The sequence below is a fragment of the Pleurodeles waltl genome, chromosome 7, assembly GCF_031143425.1.
Source record: "Pleurodeles waltl isolate 20211129_DDA chromosome 7, aPleWal1.hap1.20221129, whole genome shotgun sequence".
In the NCBI taxonomy this organism is placed as follows: Eukaryota; Metazoa; Chordata; class Amphibia; order Caudata; family Salamandridae; genus Pleurodeles; species Pleurodeles waltl.
The window spans coordinates 1479237283-1479259831 of record NC_090446.1 but is presented as its reverse complement, the minus strand read 5'-3'; the positions used below and the strand labels follow the sequence as shown (position 1 = coordinate 1479259831).

The following is a 22549-nucleotide window of genomic DNA, read 5'->3' as shown; positions in this document are numbered from 1 at the left end:
CTTTCCCGGGATCTCGGAGCTTGCGGATGGAGAGAACGGAGGTGTGGAAACAGAGTTGGCGGTACTAGTGATGGTATGAGTGAAGCTAGGGTTTTGCGCTTGCACAGCTTATTGCCGCAGGGTGTGTGAAAAGGTTGCGAGGATTTTTCTTTTAAGGATAGCGGAGGTGCGACTCCGAGTGTAGAAGTAGAGAAGTCGTCGAACTTCATAGAAACAACGGAGGTGCGGCTCCGAGTGTGAGAGTAGGGAAGTCGTCGAACTTCATGTGCGTGTGGCGCTTTGTGCATAAAAAGGTCCACGTGGTTGTTGTTGTTGAGACGGGCCCTGCGAGGTCAAGAGACTCCGGAGTATGTTGATCCATGTTGTGGTCTGGGCGGTTTAGTAGGTTGATCGGGCGTGGTCAACGAGTCGGTACGTGTGTTAGGGAGTGAAAGAAACTTCGACTTCGGGCTTTGACAAGATTCTAAGTGCACTAGAACAGATCATTGACAAGTTGAGAGTAGGTCTGCGGGTCAGATTTGCTTGCGAATGTGGGGACTGAGAAAGACGGAATAGCGGCCAGAGGCTAGGGAAAAGTCCCGAGGCTAGTGAAAGGTCCCTAAGGTCCTGAAGCGACTGTGTTACCCTTCCTGTAGTAAACCGACAGATCTGTTTTAGTTTTTGGTAGCTCGCGATACATGCCAAAAGTTGTTACGAGAGGAGGTGGGTGAAGGAAGACTAGCCGCGAGGCTTTGTCAGCCGCAGTGTGTGTGAGTGTGACGTCACTAAGAGCCGCGCTGGGATAGGTTGGTTGCAGAGAAGGGTCGCGCACGGATTGGACGCAGTCCGTGGGACTCGATTGGAAGGGGAAAGGCAGGTGAAGAGTATTCCGGGAATTAAAGTCACCTATTGATTACAAATTTTGTGGAATAAAAGTTACCTATTGATTATAAACTTGGTTAAATAAAAGACGAGAAAAATGAAATTCCTTAAAGCGTTTAGAAGTGCGATGAAGGGGGAGTCTTACATTAAAGCGAACGTAGGAGAGGAGACTCCGCCCGAATGTACACCAGCTTACATTGTAATGGAAGAGAAGGGGGTAGCTCCGTGCCTTTGGCTAAAGCAATGGCACAAGTTGACAGAGAAACATGGGAGCGTAGCGTTCCCGATATATGGGACATTCAATATAAAGATTTTAGAGAATTTGAGATTCACGATGTACGACATGAAGGTGCCTCCAAGGCCAGCACAGTTTGAGGCTCTAGCAATTTGGGAACTAATGGCCAGACAGCAACAGCAGAAGAAGTTCGAGACCAGAATGAGGAAGGTAGAAAAGACACTAGCGGATGCTAGGTGGGATAATGCACAGAAGGTGTGGAGGTCAGATGTATTGCAGGGGATAAAATTGTTCCCCGCGATTACTAAGGAAGGAGAGGAAACAGGTAAGAAAGCTACCTGTAAGACAGACAGGAAGTGTTCCAAAGATAGAGAGGACGAGGAAAAGTTGAGAAGAGAAGAGGAGTTAGAGGATGAGGAGTTGATAATGCAATTACTGAAGGACCGTCCACCGCCTTATGCCGAGAATGGACAAGGTCCAAGTACCAGTTCAGCCCCTCCGGCACCGGTACAGAACAGTGAAACCCAGAGTTCAGGAGCATCATCGGGACCAAAGGACCCGAGTCTGCTGTTCACCCCGCAGATACCGCAGGTTAGGAGAATATATCCAGATGTGCCCGTGTTGAAACCAGCAGAAAATTATCAGCCGCAGATGCCAGGGTACTACAGCAGTGAAAATGGTGGAGGAATGATTCTAGATCCAACCGTAAGGGGAGTACAGAATGGTTACAACCCAACAATGGCACAAGCTGAATCAACTCAGTTTTCGATGCCTCAAAAGCAGATGCAGGGAGGAAACGTACATGCTCAAATGATGGGGAGCCAGATGGGCATGCCGGCAATGATGACCCATGGTGTGGGAATGAACATGCCTCAGAACATGGGGAATGGACAGAACCCAGACGCGATATCCTTACCCATTACCGTAGGTCCAGCGGTACCTCTGTACAGTCAGCCCAATTCGGGTCTGAGCAGTCAGGGATCAATGCTGCAGAATGGGACAGAAAGAAGGTGCATAGAAAACACTTCAGGGATAACTCCGATAGCGGCTCAGCCAACTGGGTCTGGGTCCTTGATGGAGTTTAGTCCCATATGTGCTCAGTCAACACTGGTGAGGTCGAGCCCCCCACTGATAATACCTCTCACATCGAACACTGAAAAGCTGCCGCAGCCATCAATGGCAGTCGATGTGAATGCTACACTGATGGGAGTAAATGCGCAACAGCTAACCCAGTGGTTCAACAGTCTAAATTCCACACAAAGTTCAGACAGTGGGAAAGGAGAAGATTACCTGAATAGGATGAGGCTGAACATGGAAGCACAAGAATTGGTGGAAGGGAATATGGGTGTGAACAGGTTAGAGTCCTACACGGAAGAAGAGCTGAGGTATCTATGTCCAAAGATCACGAAGGAAGTAAACAAGGTACATAAAAGTTTGCAGGAAGTAGCGGACAGAAATGGGATTGACATAGGCAAGACGAAACACTTGAGCAGGAGCTATAGGTTGGATTTTGGGACCACAGATTTTGAACACATGAGATCAGCAGGCATGAAGGCACACCTTAGAGAATTGTTGCAGAGTGCACAAGTGTGGAGGTGCTTAGACAAGTGGGAAAGCAGGTGGGTAAAGAGGAAGGATAAGAGGAGGGACAGTGCTACAGAGCACAATGAGAAAAGACCGCAGAGTAGTGATACAGTAACCATGTTACCAATGAGGGAGACAGCAGGGGGAAAATTAGTACATGTACCATGGCACAGAAGCGACATTCAGTCCTTTACGGACGATTTTCCCAAACTAAGAGAAAAGCCGATTGAATGGTATCAGCAGACTGATAGGTTTGTGAAGCTTGCAAAATGTCTCTGGGAAGACCTGAACACTCTGTTTGAGATTGTGGTTCCGGCGGATTTATGGGAGGATTGCAAAAGAGCTGTAGGTTAGCCGACAAGTGAACCAGAGAGAGACAGGGAGACAGGTGCACCATCACCTTTGGTGATGAGCTTGTACTATAAGGTGATTGAGCATTTGAAAACGAAGGTACCCGCGAAAAACGTGGATTGGCAGAAGATTGACCGAACTGCCCAAGAGACTAAAGAATCGATTCATAGTTACTATGAAAGGTTGTTGAAGGCGTTCAAGAATTACAGTGGCACGGAAACAATAGAGGCGAAGGACATGCTCCATTTTGTGTTCAGATTTGTGGAAGGGCTGAGACCAGAAATAAGCCAAATGATAAAGTCACATTTGATTTGTTGGCAGTCTAAACCGATTGACGAAGTCTTGACTTATGCGAAATACTGTAGCGACGAAATTGAAGTGAAACAGAAAAGGCTGAAAGAAAAGGTGATGATGATGCAGCTTAAGGCAGCTCAGACAGGTTTGCAAGGTCTGCAAGGTTTGCAAGGGATGCAAGGGTTCCAACAGCAGGTATTGCAACCGCAGCCACAGTTGCAGGGAAACATGGCGTTTCAACCACAGGCCAGAGGCAGAGGCAGAGGAGGTTTTGTGAATAACGGTCCGGATTTGAACACTGTTGTGACGGGTGTGCAGGCAATGAAGAAGGTGATGCCGTGTCACACGTGCGGAATTGTAGGTCATTGGAAACGCGAGTGCCCGATGGTGGTGCAGGAAGGTGCAGGTGTAGGTGCAGGTGCAGGTGTAGGTGTTGGTCAGCAAAACAATGATGTCAATGCATTGCAGACAATGCGGGGACCGAAAATGAGAGGTCCAAACTCAAATTTTCAGACCATAAATCAATTGCAGGGATTACAACCTATGCAGCCGCAGCAGGTGCAGATGCCCCGTATGCAGATGACGCAAATTCAGCCGATGCAACAGCAGTTACCTATGGTACCTAATCAGCAAATGCAAATACCCTTGGCACCAATGAGTCAGCAGCAAGTGATGGTTCCTCCACAGGTAACGGGTCAGGTAATGAGTACAAATGGCACAGTACAACAGTTTCCATTACATAGTGAGAGTGGAATAAACAACGTATGGGAGAGCGAAAGTTCAGGAGAAGAAGGAGATTGTGTGCTTGCGGCATCCTTAGAAGTTGACCAAAGGGGTCCGTACGTAGAGGGAAGAGTAATGGGTCATCGTGTCTCATTCTTGGTTGACACGGGAGCCACACGTTCAACAGTTAAGAGCAGTGAAGTACCAAATTTGCCACTCTCAGGGAGGACAGTTCAAGTGGTGGGAGTAGCAAACAGACATCTGACGAACCCAATTACAGATCTGGTACCAGTCAACATTGGTAACTATCAAGGGGTACATCAGTTTGTGGTGTGTGACTCAAGCCCGATAGCACTATTAGGAAGAGACCTATTGTGCAAATTGGGTTGTTCGATAATGTGTTCAAACGAAGGAATAACAATACCGACGAGCAATGATGGGGAAGACGAGGACAGTGTAGAGGGGGATGAGATGGAAACAGTCGACGAAGAGTATCCTCTGATTTGTCTTTTCCCAATGATAACTGAAGAAGATATCCCAGCAGAATTACGGGAAACAGTCGGAAAGGAAGTGTGGGACATGACAGGGAAAGAGGTGGGATTGATGAAAGGAGTGGAACCAGTAAAAGTAATGGTAAAGCCCAATGCGATCTTTCCCCAGACCCCACAATACCACATGCCACAAGATACTCTCATGAAAGTTGCCCAACTTATTGACGAATTTGTAAAGCAGGGGGTACTGAAAGAAGTGTTAAGCAGCCCATGTAATTCACCGATAATGGGACTAATAAAGCCAAGTGGGAAAGTCCGACTCGTGCAGGATTTGAGGAAAATAAATGACATCATAATAAAGTGCTGCCCAGTAGTACCGAATCCAGCTGTGATAATGTTTCAAGTCCCTTGCGATGCTGAATGGTTCTCAGTCATCGATTTGTCACAGGCATTCTTTTCTGTGCCTCTTCACGAGGACAGCCAATTCCTCTTTTGTTTCAAATTCCTAGACAGAGTGTACAGTTGGTGTCGAATTCCTCAAGGGTTTTCTGAGTCACCGTCAATATTCAATCAGATTCTAAAGAAAGACCTGGAAGCATTAGAATTGCCATTCGAGTCAACCCTAGTACAGTACATTGATGACTTACTGGTTGCATCCAAAACGGAAAGTGGCTGCACAGCTGATACCATTGCTCTGTTGAATCATTTGGGAAGGAATGGACATAAAGTGTCCCCTTCCAAATTATAGTTTTGTCAGAAGAAAGTGAAATACTTAGGTCACCAAATAGAGAAAGGGTCACGGAGAATAATGAAGGAACGAGTTACAAGCATACTCCAAATGAGTCCACCAAAGACAAGGAAGGAGGTGAGGAAGTTTTTGGGAATGGTGGGATATTGTCGCCAGTGGATTCCCAACTTTTCGTCTCTAGCGAAGCCCCTACTGAAATTGACCCAAAAGGATGCCTTGGATGAAATTGAGCTGAAAGGAGACGAGATGGATGCTTTTGTTGAATTGAAAGAATGCATGTGTAGGGCTCCAGCTTTAGGTATGCCTGACTACACGAAGCCTTTCACATTGTTTTGTCATGAACGTGATGCATGTTCTTTGTCTGTCTTGACCCAAGCCCATGGTGGCGTGAACAGACCAGTAGCATATTTTTCAGCTACTTTGGATCCGGTCGCAGCAGCACTCCCAGGGTGTTTGCGCGCCGTAGCAGCAGTTGGTATCAGCCTCACTCGGAGTGAAGGAATAGTGATGGGACACCCAGTAACAGTCATGGTCCCTCACTCAGTTGAGATACTTTTGACCCGCTCCCGAACGCAGCACATGACTGGAGCAAGACTTACAAGGTATGAAACGATAATTCTGGGCTCACCGAATGTGCAGCTGAAAAGGTGCACTACGTTGAATCCAGCTACCTTGCTTCCTGGAGAAAATGCCAAAATTGAGAACGCTGAAGACGTCGAGCATGACTGCCTTCAGGTGACTGAATTTTGCACAAAACCCCGACCGGACATCCAGGATACCAAACTTGATGAAAATGACCAAATTCTTTTTGTTGATGGTTCATGTCTAAGAGATGGGATGGGGATTTTGAAAGCAGGATATGCTGTATGTACTGTAACAGGAGTCTTGGAAGCGGGATGGCTTCAAGGAGTCTATTCTGCACAAGTAGCAGAACTTGTAGCCCTCACAAGAGCATGTCAATTGTCTGCATTGATGAAAGTCACCATTTATACTGATAGTCAATACGGGTTTGGGATTGTGCATGACTTTGGACAACTATGGTCACAGAGAGGTTTCCTGACTTCTTCAGGGTCCCCAGTGAAGAACGGGGAAAGAATAAGGGAATTGTTACATGCCATTCAAGTACCAGCCGAAGTTGCAGTGGTAAAGTGCAGTGCTCACACGAAAGGACAGGACTATGTGTCTCTGGGAAATGCATATGCAGATCAAGTCGCAAGATTTTGTGCTTTGAACTGTATATTGCTAAGGGATGATTGGAATACCATAAGTGAACCAGAACTCGAACCAGCTGAAGCATTTGCCTTGAAGGTTGTAGATACAATAGAGGAACTAAAAGCACTACAGAATAATGTCAGGGAGGATGAAAGAGATTCCTGGATTAAATCACAATGCATAAAGAGACAAGACGAGTTATGGGTCTCACACGAGGGAAAATATGTTTTGCCAAATAGTCTCTTATCACAGCTTGCGCGGTTCTATCATGGGCAGGCTCACCTAGGGAGAGATGCCATGATAAGATTGTTCAAAACTGATTGGTTTAACCCCAGATTTCGCCAAGCTGCAGAAGCAGTTTGCCATCGATGTGTCACTTGCCAGCAGATGAACCCAGGAAAGCGAACAGTTGTGAGCGCGAGTCACATTGGTAGGGCAAGCGGTCCTTTTAGCCGTATGCAGATGGACTTCATTGAGATGCCTGTGCATGGGGGTCTGAAATATGTGTTGGTGATTGTGTGCATTTTTAGTCACTGGATTGAGGCATACCCTACACGTAGAAACGACAGCCTTACAGTTGCCAAGCTATTGTTGAGGGAGTTAATACCACGTTTCGGATTCCCGATCTCTTTAGAATCAGATAGGGGAAGTCACTTCAATAACGAGGTGATAAAGTTACTTTGCGAAGCACTGAACATTGAGCAAAAGCTGCATTGTAGCTATCGCCCTGAAGCATCAGGACTGGTGGAGCAGATGAATGGTACGCTGAAATCGAGAATGGCAAAAATATGTGCATCGACAAATTTGAAATGGCCTGACGCATTGCCCTTAGTGCTAATGTCAATGAGAAACACTCCTGATAGAAAAACTGGATTGTCTCCGCACGAAATTCTCATGGGCAGGGCTATGAGACTTCCTGCAGTTCCCGCAAACATGCTTTTGAATATTACAGATGATATGGTGTTAGACTACTGCAAAGGACTGGCTGACGTGGTTCGCTCTTTCTCTCAGCAGGTGGAAGCGACCACCTTGCCACCGATCCAAGGTCCAGGACACGCACTGAAAGCAGGTGACTGGGTCGTGGTGAAGAAGCACGTGAGAAAGTCGTGTCTGGAACCCCGTTGGAAAGGCCCTTTCCAAGTGATCCTGACGACAACTACTGCTGTGAAGTGTGCGGGGGTTCCCAACTGGATTCACGCCAGTCACACAAAGAAGGTGTTGTGTCCCACAGATGAGGAAGTGGAAGCGCTGAAAATACCAGTGCCCGATAAAACAGTGCCGAGTGCTGAGAAAGAACAGAAGCGAACTGAAAGCGAACAAGCAGAAGTAGGAGAGAAGGAAATATTATTGGAAGGTGAAGAGTCTGACTCACTTGGGGAAGACCAAGGAGAAAGTTCAGACAGCGACGAAGAAGCTGCAGGCGACAAAGAACCTGAAGCAGCTGAGGGTAGCAAAAAGCCTGAAGCAGCTGAAGGTGACAAGGAGCCTGAAGCAGCTGAAAGTGATAAAGAGCCTGAAGAAAGTAACGGTGACGAAGGGCTCGAAAAGGGTGAAAAGGCAGGAGAGCCTGATCAGAGGAAGGCTTTCCCAGAAGCAGACGACACAGAAAAAGAAAAGGAGAATGTGATCGATTCCCCGGAAGAAGGGGATAAGGGAGAAAAGAACGAAAAGGTTCAAGCTTCCACAGAAAAGATCGCAGGTCCATCGAATGGACATGGTGCAAAGAGAAGGCTAAGTATCTCACCGATAAAAGAAAAGGGTAAAGAAGGTTTGAACGAGGGCGGGAGACCAAAAGTGAAAGAGAAAAGAAAGGAAGTGAGTGTTGTGGAACAATCGTCAAGTGAAGAAAAGGACATGACAAAAGAGGAGAGTACCAGCGAAGGAGAGTCGAAAAGAGAAGCAAAATTGAAAAGAAAAAGGATACCAAACAGGAGGTATTCCGGTCCTGAATGGGCGTATGCAGTAAATGATGATTGGACTGACGAGTTTGTATCTCTGAGCATCGAGAACGAAGAAGAAGAAGAGATACCAATAGAAAAGAAAAGTTTCATAGACTCGGTCGATTGAAAGAGTAAATGATATTGCTTGCTACAATATAACGTGAAAGAAAACAACCAGCTGAGACATTGCTAAACCGGATGAGACATTTGCTAAACCGATAAAGACTGAGTTATTGCCGAATTGAGACAAATGCTGCTAACCGATAAGCGACTGGCCTTTTGAAGAAGACGGTGTAAACATTGTGCTCGTTCAGCTTTGTAACTGAATTGCTAAATAGTTTCATTTATAAGTGCTTCTAGCTCTCTGATTCTATACAGATCATGACGCGAAACAATAGAAAGAAATATTGTAAATACGTGTGTATAGGCTTGGTAGTAGCATGTGTAATAATAATAATGGCAATTGTGTTTGGAACGCATGGAAAGGGTGAGAATGAGACTATCGCTGCTTCTACCATTGCTCCTGTTACTGTCACTGAACTAACACCATTGAAAAGACTGGCATTGGATGAGAGACTCTTGCATGATAAGAAGGAGCTTTCGTATAACGTTTTCTATCGCTTACTAACAGAGTATGTTGAAACTATGGATGCGAAAGATTGTTATGTGTGTACGCAGATACCGACATCAGTAAAGGAAGGGGTAACTTATCACCACATGCCTCTTACATATGGGATTACATGTAGTATAGTAATGTCTAGGTTTTATGGTCAAACTAACATACAGTATTTTTACTCGAATTATGATGTTACCTTTGCTTATGTTCCTATAATAGCGCAGCTGAGCCAGACTGCAAAATATTGGGATTATAAAATTATGAGGGACTTTTTCGAGCCAATGCTACCTTTTGAAACGGCTCATGCTCATAGGGAGAACCTTACTTGCTCAGTCTCTGCTGTAGAAATAAGCTTTTTAGATCGCACAGATGATAGAAGGGCTCAAATGAAAGCGAAATTAGAAAAGGAGCTACATAAGAGGACTTCAGTAGATAATTATGATTTTGCTGCTATAAAGACGCAAGGGAAAATAGCTTTAGATGCTTGGCATGTAGGGAAGTTTTGTATATATCGAGGTGAATCTTATTATGACAATATTTTTGTAGGAGCGAGTGAGTGTAAACATACGTTTATTTTTAAGGCCAAATGGACATTCATGATGAACGGACTTGACCCTGTCATTCCAGGTGTGTATTACATTTGTGGGCATAATGCCTATTATCGTCTTCCAAAGGGATGGTGGGGGAGATGTTATTTGGGTATAGTGTTTCCAAAGGTTTATCAACTGGATGACGTATCGATGATTCAAAAGACATCTGGATCCCATCATATCCAGAAGAGAGAGACCGCAGCTGCTGTGGTAGGTGATATATTTGGAGCCATGATTCCTTCATTGGGAGTTGTGTTGAATTCCATCAAGATACGAAAGTCGTCTACTATAGTGGATAACATGTTGACAAAGTTTTCAGGTGCTATAATCCTGATAGATGCTGAACTTGCAGCGGAAAGAGCTATGACTCTTCAAAATAGGCTTGCTTTAGACATTCTTTTAGCAAAGGATGGAGGCGTTTGCAAAATGATTGGTGCACGTCACTGTTGCACCTATATACCGGATAATAGTGTGAAGATTAAAACTATGCTTGCTAATCTAACAAAAGAAAGTGCAGATTTGAAAGAACTGAAGGAACCAGGAGTGTGGGAGAAGGTTGGAAAGGGAATAGCTTCAGTGGGACATTGGATTGGGGGAATTTGGAATGGAATATTATTGAAAATAATAGAAGGAATATTAATAGTAATAATTTGTGTATTTGGAATTTGGGGAATAAAAAGGGGAATAATAATGATTATGGAAAGAATTAAAAGAAGAAAGGAGGAGAAAATTATGAAAAGAATGGCAGAAGAATACAAAGCGCAAACTAGGGGAATTAAAAGGAAAAGGGAACTGACAGAATTTTAATGGAATAAAATTTGTGGGGATGATTTGTGTGATGACAAGTAGTCATCAGAGGAGGGATTGATGAAGCAGAAAATGAAGGTTTTGATTTATTAACGCTTAAACGTAGTGCTGAAATAATCATGTGTGACATTAACCGAACTAATAAAGATTGTACGGGGACAAAATGTGCCTTCAGAGTAGTTTGCCATCATTTATACGTGTGCTTTATATAACGTGGTGAATTAGAATTGCACTAATCCGACATAATCATAAACGTGTGCTACGATTTGCTTGTTTGAAATGTTTTAGCTTAGCATTACTTTAGCGGAGGCTTTGGCCTAGTAGCCTGGTCTCACGGTTTAGATGCTCATATTTTTCCACTGTGCTATTAAACGTGTATTCTTGCTTGAAGCTGTACTTTTCCACAGAAACTGTTCACATGCTTATCTTAAAGTTTCGTGCCAGCTTGGCATATTTTCTCTTTAATTCAAGGTCGACTTGCAGGTGCGGACAATGGAGGCTCTGAAAGTGAGCTAAGTGGGAGACAATGTTGCGATTTGCGTACCCATCTCCAAGGATAATGTATGCTTAAGTAAAAGCTTGAGAACTGTCGTTTTTGATTGGTCAATTTGAAGCTAACCTATGAACCCTCCAATGGAGACCCTACTGGATTCGAACTGATGTCTATAAAACCCAGGTGCACGAGAGGAAAGCTCTCTCCATTTTGGACAACCCGCCATTTTGCAGACTTCGTAGCTATTATGGCCCACTTTGCTGCGACGCCATTTTGAGAGACTTTTGATTCTTTCTCTAATCGAGAGAAAGAGACTTTAAATGATTCTTGCCCTAGAGACTGTAACTTTGATTTGATCCCTTTGCATGAAGTAATAGTTTTACCTTGCCGCCGTGAGGCAATTGCCCCGTCCACAACTGCCCCTTTGCCCCGTCCCATGCCAATCGAAATTGGTACCCATGCTGACCGAAGAACGGTACCTGTGAGACGAAGACTTCCTTGTATGCTGATCGTAATTGGTAAATATGAAAGGAAATTGTAAAATTGCATTGTGTTTCTTTTAGGTAACCAACTGCTGATTTTTGGTAAGATCCCTAGCTAGGAGTTTTCTAAATTAATGTCGCTAAATTGTTTTTGCATGAAGTCCCACATGCTGATGCTAATTTGAGGTTAGATGAGGATTCCATATGTCGCACGATGCAATTTGAGATCTTGTTATGCTGACTAAATGTATGCCATTAGTTCATTACAGATTATCGTATTAGTGCTTTGCATTGCCATTATCGAATGCCTTGTGATTCAGATGCTTCATAGATTACACTTGTTTCGACGTTATGGACAGCTATTAATGTTCATATATGTTTATCATTTGGTGTTAAGACACATTTATATTGTGCTAGCTTTGTTAATATAGGGAAATAAATTCACTAACTTCGCAATAAACTGGTGTGGTTATTCCTGACTGAAAGGTTAGGGTTCGCCGAAATGTATTCTGGGTTAATTGTAAAGTGTTATGTTGTTCAAGGTGTTGCTTATGTTCGTTATTGATTATTGATTTGATGCGACTGATCGAAATAATAGTACAGAGAGTTCCCACTTAGTCAAAAGATTCATCGGCCTAAGGAGCGTCCGAACGCAGGTAAAATTATTACTACGGACCGCTCTATCACTGTCTAACCAGGTTAATGGGTTCTTGGGTTCAGAGTGGGACGCCTCTGGACTCAGTGTGTGTGTGTACCATGGAAGGTCAGGGTCCTTTCATGCAGTTTCTTTGTCTGATCGAAAGTGTGTGATTTGCTTTACGTGTAAGATTCTATGATTGATGGTGAGTAGGGAATACAAAGGGAATCAACAGAAAGCTCAAAGTTAGATTGGATTCATGGCTTTAAATGGGAGAAGTGCGGAGGCGAGGGGGGGGGCATCACATTGAGTCCGGCTAGGGGCAAGGATGGAGCATAATGATACAGGACATTTCTACCTTCTTCACTGTATTCTTGTTGCCCTTACTTGAACAAGAAGATACATTTAAATGACAGTTTTACATGTTTAACATGAACAGACTGACTCTGCACACGTGTCACAATATTAATCAATTAATAACTAGTTTGCTGTTGTGACCTTCTGAAACGTACTCAGCCCATTGCTTTTAAAGAGCTGTGTTAAGTCGCTCCATCATTTCTATGTTATGGGATCTTCAGCACAATTTTGCGAGGTTTGTAATATTACATGGACCTTGGTCAAATGCTATTTGGTCCTGTAAGCAGGGGCGTAGCTTCAGGGGGGATTGTTGGGGGTTACACCCTCCTACATAAATGTGCTTTCTAATAAATAGATGGGTACAGACAGTGGTGGCCCGTCCTTTAGGGCGGAGAGGCCACGCCCCCCCACCTTTTGCCCCTCATGAAGAGTGTCTGTCAGGCTGAACAAAGGCCAGCCTGACAGACACTCTTCATTTTCAGCTCAGGCAGCCAGGAGTGAGCCATGCGCGATTTGGGCAGACTCCTGGCTGCCTGAGCTGAACTTTGCTGGGCTGAGGAGGTCACAGCTCCTATGGGCGTGACCTCCTCGGCTCTGCAAAGGTGCCTCGAGGCCCTTCCCTCGGTGACGAGGAAAGCGTCACCCATTGACACTCGCCCTGGGTGCTTCAGGTTTAAGCCCTGAAGTGCCCAGGGCGAGTGTCAATTAGTGACACCTCGTCAGAGAGTGGGGAGGGGTCAGCAGTCTCACTGACCCCATCCCACTCTGTGACGAGGCTGGGACTGCTGCCTTCCCTCACTGGCTGACCTAAGGTCATCCAGTGAGGGAAGGCAGCAGTCCCAACCCTCCTGGGACCTAGAGGCTGAAGGTAAGTGTGTGTGTGTGTGATGTTTTAAATTGAATGTTTGGTGCGCACGTGCATGTTTGAGTGTTATGAGTGTTGTTAATGGATGTGCGTGTGTGCGTGCATGTGTGTGTGAAAGAATGAGTGTGTGATCTTTTAATATGAATGTTTGGTGCATGCGTGCATGTTTGAATGTTATGAGTGTTAATGGATGTGCGTGCGTGAAAGAATGAGTGTTTGGTTTGTGATGTTTTAAAATGAATGTTTGGTGCGTGCGTGCATGTTTGAATGGTATGAGTGTTGTTAATGGATGTGGGTGCGTTCATGTCTGTGTGTGCAAGAATGTGCGTGTGTGTGTGCTTCCCAACCACCCGCCCGCCCCGTTCCCTCCTAAAGCTGCCGGCCGCCACTGTGTACAGGTGCTTTCAGTCGGCAGGGTGAGATGTCTGTCGGATTACTCCAGGAAGTTGAACACACACACAGACGAAAACGCGCGCACACTCTCTCCCTCTCTGTTTTACAAGTCCTCAAAAATATTGGTTATTTTACAAAAAACAATATTTCTCTCTTAGTACTCGTACGAGTCCGCATTCCTCTCCCTTCCCACTGCCGCTTAGGTCCCTCTCATGCGCCCTGCTTGTATAAAGTATTTAAACATTATGGCCTGTATTTATACTTTTTTAGCGCCGCATTTGCGTCATTTTTTGACGCAAAAGTGGCGCAAACTAACAAAATACAATTGTATTTTGCAAGTTTGCGCCGCTTTTGCGTAAAAAAATGACGCAAATGTGTCGGTAAAAAAGTATAAATATGGGTCTATATGCCTGTGTGACCGTCGGAAAACTTGGAGCTCACACCCTCTCAATTTTACCGACCAAGCTACGCCCCTGCTTATAACTACGACAGTCAGACGTAATTGTAAGACGTTGCCCTTTGGGAAGGCGGGAAAGGTTTCTGGCTGTCCACTGCGCCTAAGTCACAGTGTAAGCCAGCTCTGATCCCGGAAGCCAGATGTCCTACCTGGAAAAGGAAAGGCTAACAGGCTGCAGAACTTGGCAGCCAAGGGGGTGCATGACATGTGAACAGACATGGGGGGCAGGCTCTGTGCAGATGCTTTCACCTGACTCTGAACAGGAGGGGTACACTTGTAATATGATACAGGAAACTCACAGTTCTATAGCTGGTTAACAGGTTGGTGTAGTCTGGCCTTTGGTATGGGCAGCAGTGCATGGCACACTGGGCCATCACCTTTGGAGAACTCAGTTAAGTGCCTAAAAGCTACAGCGCTCTGTAGTATATAGAGTAAAGACCAAAAAGAAGAGCATTACTTATCATGGGCCTCCATCAGGGGTTGTTAAATTGGGTCTCTTCCCAGTAGTAATAGGCACAACTCTTACCAGAGTATTGTTCCCTGTGCCACGTGGGGTGCAAGCCCCTCACCTACCTTGCAGAAGTAGTGGCAATCTGCCTACCTAGGCAGTGATTCGATGCCATTTCCATTTGTGAAGTGCTACCAAGCAGGCATTCATACCTCTGAATTCCCCATCACAATAGGAACTGACATCCTTCTCAGTTGGCATTCTCAACAGAGGCCTAGAATCGAAAGGGCGGGGAGAATGAAGTGCCAGCTCCCTCTTGAAACTCTGGCTTGAGGCTCATGTGTTTATGCACTGACAGCACTATTGCTTACCTGTGCCTGCCTTGACATCAAGACACTCTCCATTACTGCAATAATGCCAAAGACCCCAGTGTGCAAGCGCTTTGTAATCGATTATCCAGAAATCAGTCACCATGGAGACCAGTACCAAGGCAATGCTGCAGGAGGCGAAGAAGATCCCCAGTATCCTGGAACACGACATCCTCCGGCGCAGAAGTCACTGCTTCTCACTGCGAACTATCTGGGCAGACCAAAAAGCTGTGGACATGAAAACAGGAGATCAGGAGCAACCAACATTTGTTATATCACTACCTTCCACTCCCACCTTTCATCCACCAATAGAAGAGACCCGAGCCCATATTACCTACAATCAACTCACAACCAGACCGTGCAGACCCCTTCCTCACCAACCAAAATGCCTTTTATTATAAACTGGATTACATTGAGGCGCTGTGCTGGTGCATCAGTTCTGCATAGTGGAGAAGGCCACATTGGAAGCACTAGCAGCATATCTGACTCCAATTGTGAGAAGGTAGCCTCTTTCTAGCATTGTTACCCCCACTTTTAGCCTGTTTGTGAGTATATGTCAGTGTGTTTTTACTGTCTCACTGGGACCTTGCTACCCAGGACCCCAGTGCTCAGAGTAAAAACCCTATTTGTCAGTGTGTTTCATATGTCTCACTGGAACCCTGCTACCCCGGACCCCATAGTTTGTGGCCTGAATGTGTGTACCTGTGTAGTGTCTAACTGTGTCACTGAGGCTCTGCTAATCAGAACCTCAGTGCTTATGCTCTCTCTGCTTTTAAAACTGTCTCTACAGGCTAGTGACTATTTTTTACCAATTCTAATTGGCACACTGGAACACCCTTATAATTCCCTAGTATATGGTACCTAGGTACCCAGGGTATTAGGGTTCCAGGAGATCCCTATGGGCTGCAGCATTTCTTTTGCCACCCATAGGGAGCTCAGACAAACCTTTACACAGGACTGCCTCTGCAGCCTGAGTGAAATAACGCACACGTTATTTCACAGCCATTTTCACTGCACTTAGGTAACTTATAAGTCACCTATATGTCTAACCTTTACTTGCTGAAGGTAAGGTGCAAAGTTATTAAGTGTGATGGCACCCTTGCACTAGCAAAGGTGCCCCCACATAGTTCAGGGCCATTTCCCCGGATTTGTGAGTGCGGGGACACCATTACACGCGTACACTACATATAGGTCAATACCTATACGTAGCTTCACAATGGTAACTCCAAATATGGCCATGTAACATGTCTAAGATCATGGAATTGTCCCCCCATGCCAAATCTGGTATTGGGGTGCCAATCCCATGCATCCCCGGGGCTCCACTATGGACCCCGAGTACTGCCAAACCAGCTCTCTGGGGTTTTCTCTGCAACTACCGCTGCTGCCAACCCACAGACAGGATTCTGCCCTCCTGGGGTCAGTCCCAGGAAGGCAGAACAAAGAATTTCCTCTGAGAGAGAGAGTGTTACACCCTCTCTCTTTGGAAATAGGTGTTAAGGACTGGGGAGGACTAGCCTCACCCAGCCTCTGGAAATGCTTTGAATGGCACAGATGGTGCCCTCCTTGCATAAGCCAGTCTACACCAGGTCAGGGAACCCCCCAGTCCCTGCTCTGGCGCTCAGCTTCTTCCATCAGGAGGCAGCCATTTTGCACCTTCATCCTGGGTTTAGTGGGCTCCTGCCCCCCTGGACACTTTCACGACTCTTGGACTTGGTCCCCTTCCTTTACAGGTCCTCAGGTCCAGGAATCCATCTTCAGTGCTTTGCATTCTGTTGTAGTCTTTGCAGAATCCTCTATCACAAGTTTAGTGTGATTCTGGGGAAGTAGTAGCACTTTACTCCTACTTTTTAGAGTCTTGGGGTGGGGTATGTTGGACACCCTTAGTGTTTTCTTACACTCCCAGTGACCCTCTACACTAGGCCTGGGGTCCCTACGTGGTTCGCATTCTACTTTCTTAGTATATGGCTTGTGTTGCCCCTAGGCCTATTGCATCCTATTGTATTCTACAGTGTTTCCACTACTTTCTGACTGTTTTACTTACCTGAATTTGGTTTGTGTGTATATTTTGTGTATTTTACTTACCTCCTAAGGGAGTACATTTTTGGCACATTGTCACTAAAATAAAGTACCTTTATTTTTAGTAACCCTGAGTATTGTGTTTCTTATGATCTAGTACCTATATGATATAAGTGGTATAGTAGGAGCTTTACATGTCTGCTAGTTCAGCCTAAGCTGCTCTGCTATAGCTATCTCTATCAGCCTAAGCTGCTAGAACACTACTAATCTACTAATAAGGGATAACTGCACCTGGCACAAGGTGTAAGTACCATCAGGTACCCACTATAAGCCAGGCCAGTCTCCTACAGCAATATTTATAAGGCAGGATTATTTCTGCAAAGTCTTGTGAAATGCTGCAAATGCAGAGGCAGAAAGAAGTCTGCATGCGATGGCAGACCTCTAGGCCTGGGTCTCCAATCTAGACCAGTCCCAGGAAGAGTTTCATTACAAAAGGGAAATGGGAGAGAAGACTGTTGTCAATGGGACTGACATCTGGATCACAGCTGACATCTGTGCTATGCTCATGGACAGTTAGCATGGATGGTCAACGACTAACATGGGTAACGGGTACTCATTCGGTGCTTTGCACTTATGGAGTGATCCCAAACCACTGAGATATTACCTTGCTAGTCACAAAGAAGAGTGGGACGCCGTTTTGCTTCTCCATGTTTCTAGTGATTCACAAAGAATGCCAATGTTGACCTTGGGATTCACAACCACATGTGCAACTCACAATGTGAAGGTGAAAAACATATGATACATAGGCCCAGATTTACAAGAATCTGGTGCATCAGCACTCATGCGCCAGGTTTCTTGCGCCAACGCCCCCTAACGACACCATGAGTGCGCTATATTTATAATACAGCGCACCATGGTGTAGGTTAGGCCAATAGTAATAATAATTGACGCTATGGTGGTGCTTTGCTGCACTAGGGTGAAAAATGTTGATGATAGTGCAGCAAAGTGCAAGGAGGCCCACTGATTTCAATGGGTGGGTCCTTCTGACGCCTGCTTGAGCAGGCATTAACAATTATGCCAAAAATTGTGCAATAAATATTTCATTTTGCCATTTGTGCGGGCCTCCTAATGTTGGAGAGCCCCCCTTGAATACTTTATGCCTGGCGCAGGCATAATGTAGCGCAAGTGGTCGCAAAGTGTTGCAATGCATGCATTGTGCCACTTTGAAAATTTGGCGCAGTGATTTTACAATACACAAAATGATGATAATGTGGCACAAGGAGGCGCTAGGGCCTTGTAAAACTGGCCCATAGGGTCCCAGATCTACTGTCAAGTGGTCAAAAACTCTAGAGCAAGACCATCACCTAAAGTTTTGCTCCAAACTTCATTGATATAGACAGGCTTTAGTTAATAAAGTTTTAATAAATAGTTTTAATAAAGAAACATACTAATTCTCGGTAAACAGGGCCTCATTTATGAGGTCTTAATGCAGGGCAGCACTGCGAGGAATCTTACTGTGTTGCCTTGCGTCAAAAGGAAAGGGAAGGAATGCATCATATCTATGATTTACATCGCATTCCTGTCCTCTCCCCCTGTGCTGGCGCACAATTGGTTGCATTGCGCCAATGCAGGTACCCTTGCACCATTGTGCAAGGGTTTCTTCATTGTGGAGATGATTGTTTCTGTGCGGGAAGGAGCACCTTCCTGCACATCAACAATCATTAGTCAGCACACACAGAAAGAGGAATACACTAGCAGAAATAAAGTTATTTCTCCTCATTGAGCCTCCCCTGGAGAGGCATACGTTTTTGACATATTCTCAGGTTTACAAATCCTCGTACACCTTGGAATGTGTCAAATTGCATGGGTGTTATGTTGGAACACCCACCGTCTAACGCCCTTAGCACCTCTCACGACCACAGGGTGAGGCAACGCAGCGACTTGCGTTGCGTTTTCTTACTCCACATCTACAGGGACATGTAAAGTCATGCAGGGTGGCTTTACGTGGCCTTGTAAATATGGATCTGCAGTGTCCGCTGACGGACCGTCATAAAAGTGACCTTCCGGTTGCACAGAGAGGCTTGTAAAGAAGCCCCACAGTCTCTGCACCTGGGTTCAGTGCCTACAATTCACTTGAGGTTCCTGGTAGCTACTTTATTCTCAATTCGCAAAGTGCACCAACTCAGAGCACTTTAGCTAAACCTGTCCCAGGACCACTGAGCTCCCAGAGTCAATTCAGTTTACAGTCCCTCTTTAAACAGTCTGGTGGATATTGTTTTTTTTAAACCAGAGCAAGAGGATTTGCTATTCAAGCACCTGTGGCAATAGCAAGGACATGCAAAAAGGTTTTTTAATTCCCTCATAGAAGGCACCCAGACTAAGTGCAGAGAAGAAGCCTCCTAACTACCCTCACCAAGGTGGCTGCTGAGGAAAGAAAGTCAAGCAAGAACAACAAACTATAACCTCTATTTTTTAAAAAGTGGAATACAGGCATTTTTGTGTTAAAGCACATTCATTAATTATATGTAAATAAAGGCAACAAGACCTGCTTCAACGATTATGCAGTCTATTTAGGTAGATGGTTTCAAGCAATAAATCGAGGCTTCAAGAACCATTTTTTTTTTTTTTTTTTAAAGATACGCTCCCAAAGAAGAGGAATAATCATAATAAATGTCTCAGTAAGTAAACAAAAAACAAGAACTCGGATTCCTATGGCCATATTGTAGAAAATGTGACCATAGCCCGTGGGAGGGAGTGTTGTGAGAGGTACGGAGCGCCAGGAGGTCTTCTTGACAGGCATATTAAAGAGAACTAGACGCACTTTCAGCTTTAAAAAGTGAAGGAACTGATAACGCGTCCTTATGTGTTAATTTATATACATTAGGACTCGTTTTAGGCCGATGAATCTTTTGACCCAGTGATGAGACACTGTAAGACGAGATAACCGATCAATATGTCAAGTAACACACCAATAATATTATCAACATAAATCACCACAATATATTTCACCTTAGACATTTGTTATACCTTTGACGCAAACCATGACCTTTCAGCCATGAATAACCACACCTTTGTTAGAAGTTTAGTGAATTTTATTCCCTATTGATTACAATCTAATATCAAACGTATTAATCCCAAAACCAAGAAACATAAGAACACAATCATAATATGATAGCGGCAACAAGCTTTAGATAATGCGAAGATTATAACCATTAAGACATCAAACAAAGTTCATAAGCAGCATGTATGCCAGTTCAGCATTAGTGCAACGTCAGTCAATGTCCGTTTGTCAGTCAAATGAATTTTCTATCTAACCTCTGATTAGCATTAGCATGTTGGGCTTCATGCAAAACAATTTAGAACATCAATTTGGAAAACATCTAGCTATAGAACCTAATCAAAATATACAGCAGTGGTACCTAGAAGAAAAGGCATATAGGTGAGTAAACAGTATAGTTACCCTCCTCTGAATGAGTCAGCATACAGGATCAGTCTTCGTCTTCAGGACATCAGATGAATCGCCGTCAGTCTATCTAGTCCAAGAGCATCGGGGACACTTCCCTCTTATGGAGGTAAAGTGAAATGGGGCGACTAGGGACAAGGATGGTTCATTAAGTCTCAAATCACCAAACAGAGTGACAGAGTTTCTGGATGCAATCGATATCATTCCCTACCTAGGTCTCTCGAGTCTTCCGTGTCATTGGTTTTTATCCCCTTCTGGGAATACCTTCCCCCAAATTTCTATTGGTCAAAAACTACACCCCATCATCTATAACCTATCAAATTATACATTAAGTAATGCTCTTGTCCTTCATTTTGATTCTTCTTCGTTGTTATTGGTCTTCAGGATTGACGCCTTCCGTAGGTGGCATCCGGGGTTACTTCAGTTTCTGGCACCTTCTTCGGGTCAAGAGTTTTCTTGTGCATGGATAAATGTCCTTGAACGTTTCATTTCGAGATACAAAAGTGTACAATTTTATATAATAAAGCAGCTAGCATGCGGATGGGAAGATTCTGCAATGTTGCAGAATTAAGAACAAGAACAATTGCTGGGTCATAGTTTTCTGCAAAAGTCAGCTTTACTGCAGAAATGGAAAAATACACTTTTAATGAAGTTACACAAACAGCTCTTCGACTCACGCTAAGTTAAGGCCTACAGATTCTAACGAGTGTAGTTTGTACATGTTTAACATATTCAATTAATAATATAAGCAAGCCCTTTTATGTATGGTATTAGTGTACACGTATATGGTAATTCGTATTCTATGCGTCTTATCGTATAATATTATTAATACAGCGTTTGTTAAGTATAAGCAGTTTCACATCTAAAATATGTAATGTTTAGATTACGCTCTCTCAGTCCCTCCTCTGATGACGCTCGTCATCACACAATCTTTTCCCTTTAATTTTTCACCTTGCGCATAATGCGCATTTCAACATCTTGCCCTTTATGAGAACTTTCCCATATTTCATTGAACATTTTCTCTCTTTCATGTTCTTCATTTCTTCTCGATCTTTTGGTCCAATTTCTTTTAATTTTGTCGTTTATTTTGCATGCTCCCCACAATCCCAGTAAACAAATTAGTACAATTGATAAACCCAGCATTATTTTTGCAAGTACCCCATTCCAAATGTTGGTAAACCAGCTTCCCACTCGGGCAATTCCTTTCCCAAATTTCTCCCATACCGTGAGTCCTTTCAAATCCCTCAAATCCGTGCTATCTCGAGTAAGGTTAGTCAACATGCTTCTAATCTTTTTACTATTATCAGGTATGTACGTGCAGCAATGACGCTCATTGAGCATCTTGCAGACCCCTCCACTCTTTGCTAAAAGAATGTCTAAAGCAAGACGATTTTGAATAGTCATAGCTCTTTCTGCAGCTAGTTCAGTGTCCATCAGGAGTATTGCCCCTGTGAAATTTGTTAACATGTTATCCACTATAGTAGACAACCTTTGTATTTTCATAGAATTCAAAACAACTCCTACTGAAGGAATTATTGCTCCAAATATATCACCAATGACAGCCGCCACTGATTCTCGTTTTTGTCCAGAATGTTGTAATTCAGATGTTTTAGGTAATTGTTTTAAGTCATCAATTTGGTATATCTTTGGGAAAACTATTCCCAAATAACATGTCCCATACCATGCTCTAGGTAGACGGTAATAGGCATTTAACCCACAGATGTAATAGATTCCTGGAATCGCTGGGTCTTGTCCATTCAACATAAAGGTCCATTTGCTCTGAAACAAAAACACATGTCTACATTCACTCGTTCCCACAAACAAGTTGTCCTGCTCAGATTTTGGCCTATATATACAAAGCCTACCTACGTGTAATGCATCTATAGCTAATTTGCCTTGTGTTTTGATTGCAGTATAAGCATAATCATTTGCATAAGTGTGTTTTTCTAATCCTTTTTCTAATTTCTCTTTCAGTGCTTTGCGTCTATCATCTGTGTGATCTAGAAAGCTTTTCTCTACAGGAGATAGCAAACAAGTCAGATTATTGCGATGTGCATAAGCAGTTCCAAATGTGAGAGTTGGCTCAAAGAATCCTCTAACTATTTTGATGTTATGCTC

At 44.2% G+C, this 22549-nt stretch overlaps 1 protein-coding gene across 2 annotated transcripts in view; it reads right to left on the bottom strand.

Annotated features, from left to right (window-relative positions):
• The window catches only part of LOC138246544 (lens fiber membrane intrinsic protein-like), a 145383-nt gene that overhangs the window by 73278 nt on the left and 49556 nt on the right, over positions 1 to 22549 (bottom strand). For both annotated transcript variants that reach the window (XM_069201210.1, XM_069201209.1), the window contains one exon: positions 14956 to 15180. In XM_069201210.1, coding sequence (XP_069057311.1) covers positions 14956 to 15124 — 169 coding nt within the window. In that variant the 5' untranslated portion in view covers positions 15125 to 15180. The remainder of the gene's footprint in view (positions 1 to 14955; positions 15181 to 22549) is intronic.